General features: G+C 49.2%; 2 protein-coding genes across 4 annotated transcripts; one reads left to right on the top strand and one right to left on the bottom strand.

Moving 5' to 3' along the window:
• The first annotated feature begins 1,268 nt into the window (after nucleotides 1–1,268).
• On the top strand, nucleotides 1,269–6,373 carry CHCHD10 (coiled-coil-helix-coiled-coil-helix domain containing 10). Of its 3 annotated transcripts, none has more exons than XM_039504424.1 (4): nucleotides 1,269–1,423; nucleotides 2,666–2,885; nucleotides 5,303–5,450; nucleotides 6,089–6,373. In XM_039504424.1, exons 1-4 carry the CDS (start codon nucleotides 1,377–1,379, stop codon nucleotides 6,106–6,108), a joined length of 435 nt encoding a protein of 144 aa, XP_039360358.1. In that variant the 5' UTR covers nucleotides 1,269–1,376; the 3' UTR covers nucleotides 6,109–6,373. The 3 variants fall into 3 exon arrangements, with proteins under 3 accessions (XP_039360358.1, XP_039360357.1, XP_039360359.1); XM_039504423.1 differs by having other exon boundaries at nucleotides 1,274–1,423; nucleotides 2,663–2,885; XM_039504425.1 differs by lacking the exon at nucleotides 1,269–1,423 and adding an exon at nucleotides 2,205–2,233 and having other exon boundaries at nucleotides 2,663–2,885.
• A 2,138-nt stretch (nucleotides 6,374–8,511) lies between these two features.
• C18H22orf15 (chromosome 18 C22orf15 homolog) lies at nucleotides 8,512–12,890 on the bottom strand. The gene is made up of 5 exons (XM_039505911.1): nucleotides 12,866–12,890; nucleotides 11,057–11,143; nucleotides 10,146–10,271; nucleotides 9,604–9,678; nucleotides 8,512–8,951 (listed from the first exon to the last, which is right to left on the bottom strand). Exons 1-5 carry the CDS (start codon nucleotides 12,888–12,890, stop codon nucleotides 8,782–8,784), a joined length of 483 nt encoding a protein of 160 aa, XP_039361845.1. The 3' UTR covers nucleotides 8,512–8,781.
• Between the last annotated feature and the right edge of the window lie 3,597 nt (nucleotides 12,891–16,487).

Raw genomic sequence — 16,487 nt, 5'->3', positions numbered from 1 at the left:
ATTTCCCGTGAGAGCTGAACGATGTTTTGTAAGAGATTATGTAAAAGGAGCACCTTCAGAGGTGTGTATCTGTGTGTGTGTGCGCGCATGCGTGTATCTTCCTTCCATACACCCACCACACTGAACTTCATGATAGTGCAGCTAAAAGAAGTCAGATAGCACCCTCTGGTGGGCACATGGCTAGTTACTGAAACAAGTGACACGAATTGTTTCTCATGACAAAAGGACACAGTGATAATCATTTAAACTGACTGAATTCTGGTGCGATAATTATATCTATTATTAGTGAGCAGGTGCAGGAGACTCTACCAAAAATATGTCAACTTGCCATTAAGATGTTAGCTCTGGGAAAACTAACTGAGATTGCAGTAATTTATGTGTTTTCTGGAACAACAATGGGAATGCTATGGATATACTAAAGATGTTGTACTGGAGATCAGTGGTGTGCAGAGACAAACAACTAGTCTCCAACAATGTTGCCTGGCCAGGAGAGGGAGCAGGCTGACTGTCCTGGAAGCAGAGGACACCTCCAATAGCACAGCACAGCACTCCTTCCTGTAACACCAGGGTATGAGTTTAGTTCTTGCTAAGCAAGAGCAGAAGCACTATCTCTGGGCATCCCTTGGAGGTGCCCTAAGAAGCCACTAGAACCAACTCTGCTTAATTGCTGGGGTGTGATGAGCTCACAGCCCAAGTCATACAGCTGCAGGCCATGCGAGAAATATACCAAGGGGAAGAGGCCCTCTGTATCACTCATCTACAGCTCTTCATATCTATACCATGGTGGGGGCTTTAGAAACGCAGGGACAGGACAGACCAGTGGTTTTCAGCCTTTTCCATTCATGACCTCAAGTTAGCTCAAAAACGATTTTACAGGATCCTCTCCCCCCCAATTAAGCAGAAAGCCAGGGAGGCTGGCTAGGATGACCCTGGATGATGCTTTGGGACAGCAGGGTTGAGAGCTCATGGAGACACAGACCGATCTCTTGGGAATGATGCTTTCCAGTGGCACTGGAGTCTTAGGCCAAGGTGCCTTCATTGGGCATTATCCTACACTGACCACAAGGCCCGTCCCTGCCTGGCTCCTGCCAGCACTCTCTGGAAAACAGCTGAAGGTCAAATGTGTGGTTCTGGGACAGCCAGTTTCTGGCCTGGAGCCACGTGGAGTGAGGGCGCCTGCGCAGAGAGCAAAGTGATGGCAGGCCTAGTGAGGGCAACGGCTTCACAAGCTGTCACCGAGCAGGCGCAATTCACGGGGCGCATGCTCAGTAGTAGCCGAGCGGCAGAGCCTGGCCACGTGGGTTCACTCGCCGGCCCTTTAAACCGGCTGCGCGGCGCCCGTGCTCAAGGAGACTCGGGACGGAGGCGGCCTGAGGATGCCCCGGGGGAGCAGGAGCGCGGCGGCCCGCCCGCCCGCAGTCAGGTCAGGTGGGGTGGGGCGAGGCGGGGTGTCGGGGTGACCCTATGGCGGGTGCAGGGTCCCGAGTTCCGGGGGCTGCCCGCGGGGGACAGTCCGCGTGAGTCCCGGGCCCTGCCCCAGAGCGCGTGTGGGTTCCGGCCCGGCCCCCGCCCCCGGGGCTCCGGGCTCCTCTGTGACACCCCCCCCCCCCCCGCGAAAGGCGCGGGCATTAGTTAGCGCTGGCGCCAGCCCTGTCCCTGCGCCCCAGGGCCGGCTCCTGCCATGCCCTGGGCTTGCGCAGCGCCTCTCTCCGGAGCGACAGGGGGGTGGTGGCACTGGCCCAGGCCCAGCTTCTGTTGGCCAGACACTCCCAGCTCTCCCTCGGGCCGGGACAGGCGCGCTGAGCCTGGCAGCCCAATACAAGGTGAAACACCCGGTTTCGCACAAATCCTCAGCGCACGTTGTAAGGGCGCAGTCACGGTGAAGTGGTGACTCTCTCCAGACTGGTCATGTGTAATCCCTGCCCCTTAATGGGCTAGCGGTGCCATCGTCTCCAGCCTGGGCTGCCCTTTGCCCTGGAGGGCTTCACGCGGAGTACTCCCCAAGGCAGCTGTGGGGCTCCGTGGGTCACCTTTGCTCTGTCTGTTCACCTGCTCCTCCCACAATCGCACCCGCTATAAACGCTGCACTTCCTCCTGTGGCTGGAAAGACAAACCTCGCCCTCTGGGATCCTGACCCTGCTCTGCAACTAGTTACTAACCAGTTGCGAAAGTACAATGCCAGCTGTATTCCTACCAGTGCCCTTGGCTGGCTGAGAGGGATGGGTGTCTCAAGGTGACTTCAGCCATGGTGGTGTCATCTTGACACATTTGCCTGCAAGTGGGTGTATGTTTAGAAGATGGAATAAATTCCTGAGTTTGTGCATACACAAGTATGGGAGGAAGTAAATAAGATCTGTTTCTGGGGTGGCAGTGCCAGATTTGTAACCACAAAGCTATTGAGCTGACTTGTGTGAAAACTGAGAAGCAGCGTGGGGTCCTCTTTCTTTCACTTGCTGCTAAACTGAATGCACACCAGTCTCAGAAAAGTACCACACAGTGTATTCTGCCTCTTACCCGCCCTTGGAATATACCTAGGTGGGACCACAGGCAGGCGAGCTGCTGGGGTATCTGATTCCTGTGATAGTTATGTCTAGTGTAAGCTCCCTCCTTTACAAATTTCACTAAACTTTCTCCTCTCCTTGTTCACTTCTCTTGTGCTCAGCAGTGCAGCCCCAGCTCATGCTCACCCACCAGCTCATCCTCCACCTTCAGCTGTTGCAGCCCCCGGCCAGCCCCAGCAGCCTGGCCTGATGGCCCAGATGGCTACCACTGCTGCTGGGGTTGCTGTTGGATCTGCAGTGGGCCACGTGGTTGGCAGTGCTCTCACTGGGGCATTCAGTGGCGGTAGCAGCACTGAGCCAGCGAAACCAGCCAGTACTATCCAGGTAATGCAGCTCCATGCTTTCACCAAGAAACTATTCTTCAGAGGTTCCTGGAGTCCAGGAAGCAGGGCTGGTTGTCAGGTGTCCTAGAGGGCCTTCATACACTCCAGGAGAACAAAAACAATATCCACTTTAAGCCCTGCTCTTACTAAGGAGCCTCTGAGGCCCCTTGTGTGTAGGGGCGTGTTTGTGCCTAGAACTAGTTTGGTCAGGCTAAACCTGAGATTTAAGTGGGATCCACCTGTCCCCGTGGAGAGAAATGGTACAATTCCCATCACCTGGTGGGGCATCCGAAAGTAGAAATTATTAGCAAAGTGCAACCTGTGGAGTAACTGTTACATAAAACAGAGCCTGCCCTGAGGATTAGCTAGATCTCTAGGTGTTGGGGGAGGCAGGCTGTGCCCATGCGAAAAACCCTAGCATCTCCTTTAGAAAGGCTTTTTCTGCAAAGCTCTGTACTCTTCTAGTCAAGGTTACTTGTTGGATGTGGAGCTGCTTCCTAAAAGGCCTCCAGTACAGAGCGATGGAGACGTTGCCTTCCCAATCATTCTGCCTCTTTGCTTCTCATCACTGCCCTCTCTAGAATATTTCTTTAAATGGAACATAAGGCAGAGTGTATTTCTGTGGTGATAGCACCTGGGTATTGTAAATGGAGATTGTGGTCCAATCGTGCTAGCCACTGTGAAAACAGGTAAGAATCCCTGCCTCAGTAGCTAGTCGTGAAGTCTACGTGGCCAGTTAAAGTCCAGAAGCCTCCAATTTCCACCTGTCCTGCAGGAACAAAGTATCAGAACAGGAGCCCACTGGAACTCAACATAAAACGTGGTTGGCGTTTTAAGCTGCAACTTGTTTGGCTGAATGTTGGTCGCTGTTCTAGTAATTCCCATGGAATGTGTGGGGCCCAGAGAGTCAGAGGTGTCAACCTACCCCAGTCACTGCCCAGCAGTAAACCCTTTTAAACAAGGTCTGGGGATTGGCATACAGAGACCTCAGCCTGCTTAGTACCATGGCAAATGCACCATTAAAAATCCTTTTAACTTTTTATTAAAAGATACAGAAAAGAATGAAAGACCTTTCAAATGCTGTAACTGTAAAGTTTTAAGGCCTTCTTTTTCCCTTTAGCTGGAGAGAGTTTTTAGCAGGAATTCCCCTCCCCTCTTGTCTGACAGTCTTAGTCTTAGAGTATCAAAGAGAACTCTGCTTTCTGGGGAGAAGAGAATAAGTTAGTTGAGGTGGGTTGGAGCTGTTGCTGTTTTAAGTCTAATCCCGCTTCTTTTGAGACAAAAGAGGGAGAGAGAACAGCAGAGAGAGACAATAGAGCTTTAGTCTCTAGTTTTGATTCTCATTTGCAACCTCGATGCTGGAAAAACACAGACACAGCACATGATTCTATCAGCGCTCTGAGACCTGGCAAATTTGTACTGGCATTGGGCTGCTTGGGGTATTACTTCTAGCTGCCTCTTTCTGGTTACTGGCTTATAGCATTGTTTCCAAATATGCAGTCATGGCCAGATAAGCCAGATGCTTATTAGACAGTAGGGGGAAAAAAGAGAGAAGATAGGGAAGGAAAAGAGTACCAAGCAGTGGTGCTGAGGCCAAGTCTCGTATCCCAGATGTCATGTGGGTCCCACTCTCTGGCCTGGTCTGGTCAGGACATCTCTCAGGATCAGGATGATGAGGCCTGGAGTCTCAGGAGAGGGTGGGGGTGGCAGCCCTGATGGTGAAGCTTGCTCTAGTAGCCAATTTTTCCTCCCAAAGTATCTTTCTTTGAGGACCCCAAAAGGGAGTGATGAGTGGAATAGCCCATCCCCAGGTTATTCTGTCAACCAATTAGGCCTAATATCTGACACCAATTTCGGTGCATTTTTCTTGTTACTAGGCATGATCTTAACACAATCCTTGAATTCTAGTTGTAGGCCTTTTGTTTGGACTAGTTCAGTCTGTCCTTTGCACCTTTTCCAATCCGCATTTGTTGTGACGTGATGAGGTTTCACTCGCTGAGCTCACAATCCAGGGGCAAATTTGTAGGCTGAATTATCACAACATAGTCTAAGTGTATACATCCGAACAACTTGAGTGGCATGAAGGAAGCTGCTCTGAATGGGGGAAAATCCTATTCTAACCTTTCATTTGGAATGCTGCTTTCGCTAATGTGAGACTACTGGTGTCTAGGAAAGGTTTTTATTTCTCCGTCATGGCCCTTCCTTCTATTTGATTACGCACTGAGAATTTGGGACTGTAATTATTTTGAAAACAATGCAAGATGATGGGATATGAGCTCAGTTTAGTCACATATTTGCCCTGACTGGCAGGGGAACAGGAAAATCTAGACATGATAGATCATTATATTTGTCTCCGTCTGTCCCAGAAATAGTCTCCCTAAACTGGGATTTTTTTTCTTCTTCTTGGGGTGTCTGTAGGAGCCCAGGCAGCCTGCGTTCCAGCAGCCGCAGTATGGCCCTTGCCACTATGAGATGAAGCAGTTCTTGGAATGTGCTACCAATCAGAGTGACTTGACCTTGTGTGAAGGTTTCAACGAGGCACTGAAGCAGTGCAAATATAATAATGGTGAGTGTTTGGTTTTTTTGCTTTGTTTTCACTGGAGGTGCAGCGATGGGCAGATATCCAGTGTGGGACTGACGAGCTAATGTTTGAAAGACTAGTGTGGTTTAGTTTGGTAGGACTCTGAGCTTTCGAACAGCAGCTTGTTAATAGTTCCTCCTAAAGAAACCAAACCCCCTAATGTGGAAGAGGTTGCTGTCCTTCTCTTTGAAGTGACTCCAGAGTCTCACATCTCTGCCATTTCAGTAGTGTAGTCCTCTCCATAAAGATGCTCAGGAATCATGGAAAGGGGTAGAGGGACACCTTTGGTCCATGTCTTGGCAGAATGGAATTGGTGTTCCTAATAGTGGGCTTGGAGATCCATTTTTAAGGGTTGGATGCTCTATTGTCATGTTCCTTTGGGGACTCTACTCCTTTCCCAGACCACTGCCAGCCAGTTCCCTTGTTTCTTGCCCATTTGCTGGGGGAGAAGGGTTCCCTTTTCCTGGAGTAGACAAAACCCCCTTTTGTGCTTGGTTGAACTGGTACCCCTGTTTGCACATTCTGGCTAATCCTGGGGCATTCACCTCACTCAGGCATTTGACATATGAGGGTCCCGTCTGCCTAATGTTGAACTTGAGCTTCTCCAACCTCTCCTATTGTAGGTGTCTCCTCCCTCTTGTGAAGACGTTCAGTGCTAACACAGGGAAACAGGAGCCTGGAGTACAGACAAGAGTGGAAGAGACTGGAAGGAATGGCTAGTGACTAACGTAACCAGGTGAAAGGAATGATAGTCCGACCAGTGGAAGGAACCACTTAGCGCTAACATGCTTCTAGAATTGCCAAGAAGGAACAATGCTTTGGAATTTGATGGGGCTTTTAGAATCCAGATCTCATTTGATTTGCTACAGTGAAATATGCAATAAAAGGAGAAGGTTTATTTTAATCTATGACTAGTTTGTATGTTTCTTACTGTAGATTAAACTGCGGATGTCATTCTAATCTCTGAATGTGTTTTCGTCATCTCCTCCCCAAACAAGGGGAGCGGAATAATTAAAATCCATGTAGCTGGATGACTCAGCAAAACCAAACAAGGCCAGGCCTGGATTTTCTCTAGCAGGACACGTGTACAACCCCTGCTGTACTATTTTTGTCTGCTCAGAAGGCCAGAGCAGAGATAATCTCTAAGAGCACTGCCCTGCAAGTGCTTCATTGACTAGGATTCTTGTAAATCTCAATATCATCTCAGCTCATGGACATGGCTGGGACAGAGAGGTGTGGAAAGAAAAATGGGACCTGGTCAATTGCCTGACTAAGAACACAGCTGGCTGATCTTATTTTGGGTCTTAGTGGGTTAAGTAATATGCTGAAGGTTATTAGCATCAGGGTAAGTTCACTGGTGCCACATGTAGCTTTAACATAGCACTAGGAGCTGCAAGGCCTCATCTAACAATCAGGTACAACTAGTCAGTAACTGCGATGCAATACATTTGTTAGTCTCTAAGGTGCCACAAGTACTTTCTTTCTTTAAAATGCATTTGACACTCCACACAGACCTGGCTTTGCAAAATGCAACATTTTCAGTTTTATGGGCTATGGAACAACTTGGGTTAGCTTGGCACAATTGAAACTGACACTAACAGTCAGCAGGCTTCAGCTGGAAGGAATGTAGCTGCTCTGTGACCAGCAAAAAAATGCTTTGCATACTAATGTTGGGATTTTCTTTGCAGATGGATAAAATCTCTCAAAACTCTGGTTATTTTAGTTGTTATAGCTTTCTAGCTGCTGCTGAACACTGGACAGTATTGTCTGAATCTCATTCCTTGTATGGATTTGTAAGGAAGACAGTGGCTGGAAACAGTCTATGCTGGTGCAGTTCTGTTATTCTTTGCTGTTTAGCAAAACTGGAAAGTTGTATTTCTCCTCTAAAAATAACAAAATAGTGGATATACCCCAGTCTTGCAATGTAGGCCTCTCCCCCTCCAAAACTTCATGATCTTAACTTTTGGCAGCGGTTAGTGTCTCCTGAACTATGGCTTGCGGTCAGACTGCTTTGTGCTGTGTCCCGGGAGAGACTGCAAAGGATACTCTCTCAAGTCTTGCTGCTTTGTGAATAAAGGGTGAGATTCTGATCTTGGGAACACCACTATAAATCTGGAATAACTAATGAGTCAGAACTAATCCAGACATACATAGTAGAAATTAGATCAAAATTGGACCAGTGTTTGCACATGCGCTAAAGCATCTGTGAAAGAAACCAGTTCCCTGCTGAACAAAACTGCACATCCCACAATCTTTTAAACCACTGTATCTATTCTATGTATTGTATGAATTACATTCTAGTCTGCTTCATAAAAATATTCCTCCAGGAGCCACTTTCCCTAATCAGCCAAAAAAATGACTCTACAAGGAACCTGTTCCTAATTGAGGCAGGAGACATTGGAACTGTGGCCTTTCTGAAAGCACTTACAGAGCAGTTACTGTGAAAGAGAAATGGGGGGATTCCTGCCTAGCAGCCTTGCAAGGATTCCATATCAGACTTGCTCAGTCTCCAAGACTCTCTTTTCTCTGATAGCCAGCCCTACAAACTCAACCTGCAATTGAAAGTCAAGCTGCATCTCTTCTGGATTATACATGACTGGGCGTAAAGAGTCTTACATTGGAATGTAAATAAAGCTTTTAATAAAGCAGACGGACTACAATCCACTTTGCTCTCCTATACCTAGACTGGTGGTAACAGGAATAAAGCAATACCCATTTACCTTTCACTCATGTTAATAGATGGCTGGCTGGCTTTTTTTTTTTTTTTTTTTTTAAGTATAAATGTACTAGTTGCCCTTAGCTGGAGTGAGGAGAGGTGAGTTTACAGTGCAGGAGAAATGGCTTGCAGCAAATAGGCCTGAGAACACTGGCACATCAAAGTTCCCCTAGTTCTAGTAGGGGTTGTTAGAAGGTGTTGCCGTTGCACTTCATTTGGAATTAACTGGGGCTTGGGTTGGGTTGCGACTATAGATGGGGCACCTTCGCGCAGAAGAGACCTGCTCCATGTGTGTCGGTTGCTAGTACCAAAAGTAAGTCTGTACTACTTTAGTCTGTTACCCTGACAGGCCTAAACTCTTTTTCAGAGGGTGGCATGAGCCTAGCTAGCCTTCCATTTAAAAAGGTTCTGGGGGTCTCTGATTATGGTTCAGTCTGGCTGTGAGGAGGATGCAGTGTGCTGCTTATAAAGCAGTGGCCTCTTGCATCCTCCCCTACAGTTTGACGACACCTGGCTATCTTACATTGACCCTGCGTAGGGTCTCTGGAAAATGTTTCCAAACTGCTGGAGGCCTTGTTCCCGCAAGGGCTGATACCCTACCTAGGTGGGCCTACTGGAGAGAGCAGAGCCTTTCTTACTCTGCTGTGTGCTTCTGACTTTGGCTGGGGAGCCCAGGAGTGGTTCCTTAAGTGGGCGAAACTTTCTCTGCATGGAACTCCTCCTCGTGTTGTCCTTCAGCTGAGGGTGTGCTGGTAACTTCTGCAGCCGCTCTGGGAAGCAAACCCATAAACCACACATTAGTTTCTTGCTAGGCTCCTGTCTACTAAACCGAGGATTCTGCCAGCTAACTGGTTCCTTCCTTTTGTTTATATGGCAATAGAAAAAGTGATGAAGCCTAGTGGCCTGAGCCCAGGATTAGGAGACAGGAACTCCTGTGCTTTCTAATCCCTGCTCTGACCATCTGTCCCTCTTTATCCTAATGTAAAACACTTCATCCCTCTGCCTCTGTTGTCCCATGCATGAAATGGTGTTGGTAATGTACCCACCACCCCTGGATGCAATGAGGATTAGGAGGACAATGTTTACGGAACACTGAAGATGGAAAGCTGCATGCCTAGTAGGATGGGGAATACTTCCTGGCTTAAGCTAAACATACACATTTTGGCTTTTAGTTTTGTTCCTTTTTTCACCTATGTTCCTTGGATCTTTTGTTCCTTTAGCCAGAGCAACAACAATTTTTGGCCAAGTCAGTTCTGGGAAAATCACAAACAAACCTCAGGCCAAATTCTGCAAAAGGGGCATGAAATGCAGGGGCTCATGATGGTACACAGGGCAGGGATTTGACTGACAATGTCTGATGTTATACATCTATATCACTGGTCTCCCTATGGTGATTTGATGCACTGGGAGCCCAGCTCTCACCTGCCAGCTCAGGGTGGTGGTTTTCCAGGTTCTCCAGTAGAGATTCGTAGTAGGTTGATTCCGAGCCTTCTCCTCCTGCCAACAGAATTAGTAGAACCATGCTCCTTCATTTCATATCCTGGAAAAAATTCCTGGGCCATAAGACCTGCTTTAGCTTGTGTAGTTCTGCTAAGTCACTTCAAGAAGAAGTAACTGTTTCACACTAGCATGGCACTTGGGGTCGGGAGTTTGTCATGATACAATTGCTGCATGGTTTCTATCTATCCACCTGCCTACATCCATACATTATTTTGCAGTGTCCATTTGCAATGGACGCTGATAATTTCCTTTGTTTGCTTGTACCTTTGCTCTCTTGTGTGCTTCTCGTTCATTTCTATCCAGTAGGATGGATAGCCCACTAACTTTGTTCAGGTACCTTTGTTTAGAACAAAGCAAATCCCAGAGAAGGAAGGAGGTGGGGATCCTTTCCTATAATGGGGGACGTTGCCCTGGAGGGAGCATGGGAGCATTCTCAGCATGCAGAGTCTTGGCAAGTAACTTACGAATGACTCTGATGAGGATGTAGCGCTGCCTCTCCTGTAGGTATTTACTGGCCAGCTCAGATGCAGGACTTTTCACTTCGCTCAGGTTCATCAGGGTCCCCGATTCATCCAGAAGATCAATGCAATCTGGAGAGAGAGATTGAATTAAGAAGTTCCTATGTACCCACAGCTCTACAATTCACACAGAGTTAGGGTTGGCTTATCTACACAGGGTCACTCAGGAAGTGACTTAAACCAAATGAAGGTCACTTTAATTCTGAATAAGAGTGTCCACACAAGCATCTAATGCAGTTTAACTAATCCTGTTTAAATTCACAGCTTTAGTTCATTTGGATTAATTTTCCTGAGTTTCCCTGAGTGGATTAACTTTGTTGAGTGTCCAGTGCAGCCTTCAGCTGCATCTGCACTGTCCATGACAGGTGTGGAGCTACTCCCATTTGGCACAGCCAGTGAGAGACTCCACCCTGACAAGTGACCTGGTTACAGACACATGAAATTCAGTTGCCTCATCTGGTATGCTGCGGCTATGCCCCCATGTTTCGTAACATCAATATTTTTAGGTCATCAAAACACCCAGCAAACCATTGCAGTGTGTCTAGTTTGCCTATTGCTTAGTAAAGGACTTTGGGATCCCAAGGAGCTCCTATAAATGTATTTTCCAGTGTATTATCTTTAGTATGTTACACTGCTCACAAACTTTATGACCCTTTATGAGACAGGACAGAGAAATACGTCATCTGCTCCACCCCCATCGTTTTTGCAATTCAGTCTGCCCCCAACTTAATCCCAGTTTGACCCATTTTTCACCTTTCCACCAGCTCCCTCATCATGTCTGCTACTCTAAGAGCATGTGTCTGTCCCTCAGGTAGGTGGCCTTGGCTCCCGTTAAGAGGGGGACGGCGACCCAGTACCTTCTGGCCTGCACTGGCATTTCTTCTTCAGGTGCATGGTGAGGCTCAGGACCCGGCAGTGCACATTCACAATCTCTTGGCAGTCGGCTGTGAAGCAGGGGAAGGGAATTAGCACAGGAGGAGACCGAGATTTTCCCCAAGTTTAGGGGCTGCACTTGAGCCGCAGCAAGTGAAGAGACAGACGTTATCTGCTCATGTCAGTGAATGTGGCAGACAGAAAAGGGAGGGGAAGTTTTACTGCAGAAGGGGATGTGTATAGCCAGACCTGGGGTGCTGCAGACCTGTGCTTCTCCTTCCCTGCTCCTTAGAACCACAATCAAACTGGAGCAGGCGGCATCCAGGGTATTCTGGTGGGTTAGGAATACGTCTCACTGCTTCATAAGATGCCTGTGGGGTCAGTTTGGGTTTTTAAACTTGGTCTCATAAAATGGAAGAAATAGGGAACTTAGGGTGTGATCGGGCCCTTCACTTTCCCCTCTGCAAACCCGCGAATGTCACACGTGACTTGAGTTTGGGAGTCTCAGCTTAGTCACCAGTGGACAGTTGTCTAAAAAACTTGCTAATTCAATAAGATTGGAGAGGCCGGGGACATGTGCAGCACGGGATGGTGCAGGTCAGTACGGAGGTGCCTAACAGACTGAGGGCAGGGGTCCAGAGGCAGGCTAGCAGGGGGAGCTGCAGGTCAGGACTGCAGTGCTTTAGAAGAGATGTTTGAGGGCTCAGAGCTTGAATAGCAGAGTTTGTAGGTTTGTGATTGAGGGCTATTAGCTGAGTTTGGGTAAGGTCTGCACGGTGCCTGCTCACATTATTGCTGGGCCTCGCCTGAGCTGTCAATCCTTCGTTTTAAGAGTACTCAGAAGGTTTCACTCTACAAAGCAAATCAACAAACTATCATTTTCTCAGAGGAGCCATTTCTGCAGCTAAACAGCCCTTCAGTCAGTGGGCTACCTTCACTCTGCTGCTGGTGCCCAGGCCATGGGCCCTGGGTCACAGCATGTCCACTTGGAGCAAGTGAGCTGGGAGTTGGTCTGCAGTGATACAAGCTGCTCCCAGTCCCTGTTCTGCCAGGGGCCCAAAGCTGCCAGCATCGCCCAGCAGGCAGGTGAGACTTGGCAGGAAGGGGACATGGCTGAGGCACTCAGGAGTACGAATGAATATAAAAGCTATAGTCACTGATGTGATCAGAGATGACTCTGCAGACACAGGGAGCAGAGATGCCATTTCTACACAGTCACTTTGCTGAGGATGCAGGAGCTGCATTTCAGAGAAGCACAGACCCCTCTGTGGAGCAGGGGCAGCTGGAAAACCCCAGAACTTGGTTTTCATCTGGTGTCTTCTGTCAGATTGCTTCATTACGCTGTATGGCCCTGAAACCCCAGAACAGTAAAAGTCTGCAGTGACCATCCTCCCTTAGAAAGATGGAGTAAAGTCACCTTTAATGGTCTGAGGTCTGTCTGCAAATAATACCAGATAATGCTTAGCTCTGATTTCAGTTTTTTTATCCCTCAATCTCAAAGCTGTTTACGAAGGCAGTGAAATACCTGTTTTACAGATGGGGAAACTGAGTCACAGAGCACTCACACAGTGAGTCAGTGGTCTCCTGACTCCTTGCATTATTCCCTAACCACTAGACATCACTGTCTCCCCAAATACACCTGCCCAGACCACTGGCTTAAGGCAAATGGATAGGATCACTGAATGTGGCAAGAAGAGGAACGCAAAGTATGCTGTCAGGGTTCATGATCAGAGAAACCAGCTGATTCGGAGAAGCTGGGTCCTGAGGGCAAAGTCTGAGCTCCCCCCACTTACCTCCATATCTCACTGTAATGAACATGCTGCTTCCACCCTGCTGGGCCCAAAGCTCCTCAGCAACCCCCTTCCTGGGGACTGCTGCCCGTCTCCCCCAGGCCAGAGGACTTTGTGAACGGTGCTCCGACTGCCTTGTGTTCTGGGGCAGACTTGCAGGCAGCCTTGGTGACAAAAGGCTGCTATTAGGACTGGCATAATTAGCCTGCCGAGAGCCTGGGGGAGGGGTGAGCATTTCCCTTGTTAATGCTCTTATTGGTTTCAACAACCCGATTTCCCAGCAACGGGGAAATAACTCCTGCAGATTCCAAAGCTTCTCAGCGAAGCTCTGACAGGGGCTAGGGGCAGAGGCTCTGCTGAGGCAGGCAGAGGCATCTGGGAGGGCTGCCCAGCCCATCAGGGCATCTTATTGTTCCAGGGCATCTTGATGCCACTGTCTCACCATCACCAAATAACAATCCCAGGGGCCTCTGCTTTGGATTCAGAGGATTCCTTGCCCATCTTTTTTCAGGGCCTCAGCAACCTTGGTGCTGTGTTATGTTCTCCCTGCATGTCTTCCAGCTCGCCCCGGCCTGGCTGAACCAACCACCACTGAAAGCCGTCAGCACTGCAGAGCCCGGCTGACTGCACAAGTCTCGGCTGTCTGCTGCATCAGGGAATCCCCAGCACAGCCCTGACTCCACAATCTTGATTGCTGGTGCTGAGAACTGGCAGAGTAACCGCGATTGCTGTGTCTCCAGAGACAAGGCTGAGCATCTGGCCCGGCAGCCAGGCCAGGCTTGGCCAGAGGGGCTGTGTGGTCCAGGAGATAGCATGCCGAATAGTGACACAGCAGCTGTGGGTCCTATTCCCAGCTCTTCTGCTGGGTGACTTGGGTAAGTCACTCTGTATCTCTGTCCCACGAGGATAACTGTACTGTAAACAGAGCATGTTCAATATGATGGGTGTGGGGAAAGCTGGCAAACCAAGTCAATCATAGGGCTGCATTTCTAGCCATTGCTGTACTTTGTGCCACAGGTTCAAAGCCCTCCTTCCCTCCATTTGAATGGTGATCATTCCTAGTGCTTAGCCTGCACAGCGCCTCTTCTGAGCCATTTACAAACAGCAGGGAATACATGTTGTTTCATGACCACCATGGGCAAAGCCTCATTTATCCCCATTTTACAGAAGAGGAACTGAGACTCACGCCCCAGGCCACCCAGTTAGTCAGTGGGGGAGCTGGGATTGGCCTGGAGGCACTGGGGAAGCCAGTTTAAATGGTTTTCTGGTTCATGCTGACTCCCCTTCAGGCCTTTCCTACTTCTATCCATCCATTTATTTACAGTGGCAGGCTCTTCCTCTCCCAGCAAGGGGCCCAATGCCTCCTCCTGGCTTTGGGACTCTTTCCATGGTAACCCAAAACACTGGAAGAACTCTGAGCTGGGATATAACCCTAAATGCAACACTTTCTGCTGCAAACTGTCCCCATGGTGATGGTTGCCAGGCAAATAGTGAGGTATTTATATTTTTGGTCCCTTGGGGCCTTTTAGTGGCGTCATCTCCACACAGCCTCTGCTGTGTAGTCATGGCTATAGGCCTGAGTGTGTAGCTGACAAGGTTGCCTTATATGGCTGAGGGTGTGTGTGTGTGGGGGATGGATTGGTGTGTCTTGGGAAATAGGGTGCAAACTCTCATGTTATGGCTAAACTCTCTCATCCTCAGCTTGAGCTGGGAAGAGGGGGGCAGAGCTGATGGAGGCATCTAATCTGCTCAGAATCCTCTCAGAGGAGTCCCAGGCCTCACTGGTGGGTAGCATGTTTGCAACATAGGGCCAGCATGGGTTAGACCCGGTCTGTGCCGATACCACAGAGCTACCTAGCTCTTGATATTATCCAGAAACAAAGGATCTGGTTGGTTGATGGTTACGGTTGCTAAGCGCAATTTAAGAGAAGAGGGGTCATTGAAATCATCCACAGAACAATCCCCACTTCAAACATTAGCGCTAAGGTAAAGGTACCTCAACAACTCTGACATCAGCCTCAACATTCACACCCAGTTCACCCCTCCCCATAAAACAGACCCATTCCCAACGACTAGCACTCCAACCACCTCGGTGTTACTGTTTCAGAGATGACACCACTTTCACTGATCTCAATGGTTTCCTTCCAGATGCAAAGATGTAAATACCACTGAGCCGCCACTTGAGGGGGGTATTTGTTTATGGTGAAACACACGACTTGCAGACATAGCTGTGAGCCAGTTGGCAGGGTCGGTTCTGCTCAGTCCTTCGCTTGGAGACCCCCAAGCAGTGCTTAATTTGTGCCAGGACTTGCCAGGCCTCAGCCCCAGCACCTCTGGGCATGCGGTTCATAGCCCTGGTGCCTCTGGGCCTGGCGGTTCAGAGCCCCGGCACTTCTGGGCCTGGCAGTTCAGAGCCCCGGCACCTCTGGGCCTGGCAGTTCATAGCCCTGGCACCTCTGGGCCTGGCAGTTCATAGCCCTGGCACCTCTGGGCCTGGCAGTTCAGAGTCCCAGTTCATAGCCCCAGCACTGCCGGGCCTGGCAGTTCAGAGCCCCGGCACCTCTGGGCCTGCTACGTCAGTTATGAATGTAAAAAAATTCCTGGAGCCCAGCCCCTCTTTCATGACAAATTAAGCTCTGCTCCCCAAGGAAACTCAAGGGACTTCAAGGAAGGGGTGTTGGGGACTCAAAAGGTGACATGGGTCCCAGTCAGTCAGCACGGAACGCAAGGACCCAGTGTGGCATCAGCAAACACTGAGCTGGGACAGGTGCTGTATTTCAGATGAGATGTCAAATTGAGGCAAACCTCATGGCACCTTTGGTAAGAGCAGGGCTGCTTGTGCCAGCGTCATGCTCAAATTCCAGTCATTTGTCTCCTTGCATGGCTGTCACCTCTCTGGCCTGTCCCCTGCCCTGGGGAGTCCAGCCCCTCTCACCAGCAGTGCTGGGGAGGAGACCTTTCTGCTTCCACAGACTGCTGCAGATGTCTCGCCTCAGCTGGCTGAACTGCTCCTTGGTAACTGGCCATGACTCTCCTGCAGCACTGCCTGCCGCCTGTCCGGCCACCTTCTCGATTGCCCACCCATTGCCCTGCTAGTTGGTCCATCACACTTATTCGGCAGCTTTAATTGTCTACCTGATGATTAATTATCGATTCATTAACTGATTTAACTGCCATTTTTATTTGTCTTTCTAAGTAATGAATTCCTTATCTAACATTGATTCACCTCCTCTTCTGTGAATTGACTGCCTCGTCCCTAGTCCATTGATTCACCCCCTTCTGCTCATTCAGGAATGGCTGCTCTGTCCCCGTTAAACTCACTGCCATCCATGACCCCTCATCTCCCATCCAACCCTGCACACTCAGTCGGTGAGGCCTGGTTCACTGATGGACACTGCCACCACAACTGCACTTGCCTATAGTGGCCTCATCTTCACCACCCCACTGCCTGAGGTGATCAAGAAAAAGTAAATGAGTCATATTGGGGTGCTGCTGCCAGTTCCGGCTCCTCTCCCCCATCCCACTTTCTCCCCCTCTTTTCAATCCATCAGACTCCCCCTGCCTCTGCCCTCTGCATCACTCTCATTTACGGTGGAGGTTCCTCATAATGTTAGAGGGACAAGGT

The sequence above is a fragment of the Mauremys reevesii genome, linkage group 18 (assembly GCF_016161935.1).
Source record: "Mauremys reevesii isolate NIE-2019 linkage group 18, ASM1616193v1, whole genome shotgun sequence".
Lineage (NCBI taxonomy): Eukaryota > Metazoa > Chordata > Testudines > Geoemydidae > Mauremys > Mauremys reevesii.
This window is presented reverse-complemented; position numbering and strand designations above follow the sequence as displayed.

Coding starts and splice junctions, on each gene's coding strand:
- CHCHD10 (XM_039504423.1), top strand. CDS start 1,377: ATGCCCCGGGGGAGCAGGAGCGCGGCGGCCCGCCCGCCCGCAGTCAG. Junction 1,424..2,662: donor GCCCGCCCGCCCGCAGTCAG/GTCAGGTGGGGT, acceptor TCTTGTGCTCAG/CAGTGCAGCCCCAGCTCATG. Junction 2,886..5,302: donor AACCAGCCAGTACTATCCAG/GTAATGCAGCTC, acceptor GGGTGTCTGTAG/GAGCCCAGGCAGCCTGCGTT.
- C18H22orf15 (XM_039505911.1), bottom strand. CDS start 12,890: ATGTTCATTACAGTGAGATATGGAG. Junction 11,144..12,865: donor CATTACAGTGAGATATGGAG/GTAAGTGGGGGG, acceptor CCTGCTTCACAG/CCGACTGCCAAGAGATTGTG. Junction 9,679..10,145: donor CATCCTCATCAGAGTCATTC/GTAAGTTACTTG, acceptor TTCTGTTGGCAG/GAGGAGAAGGCTCGGAATCA.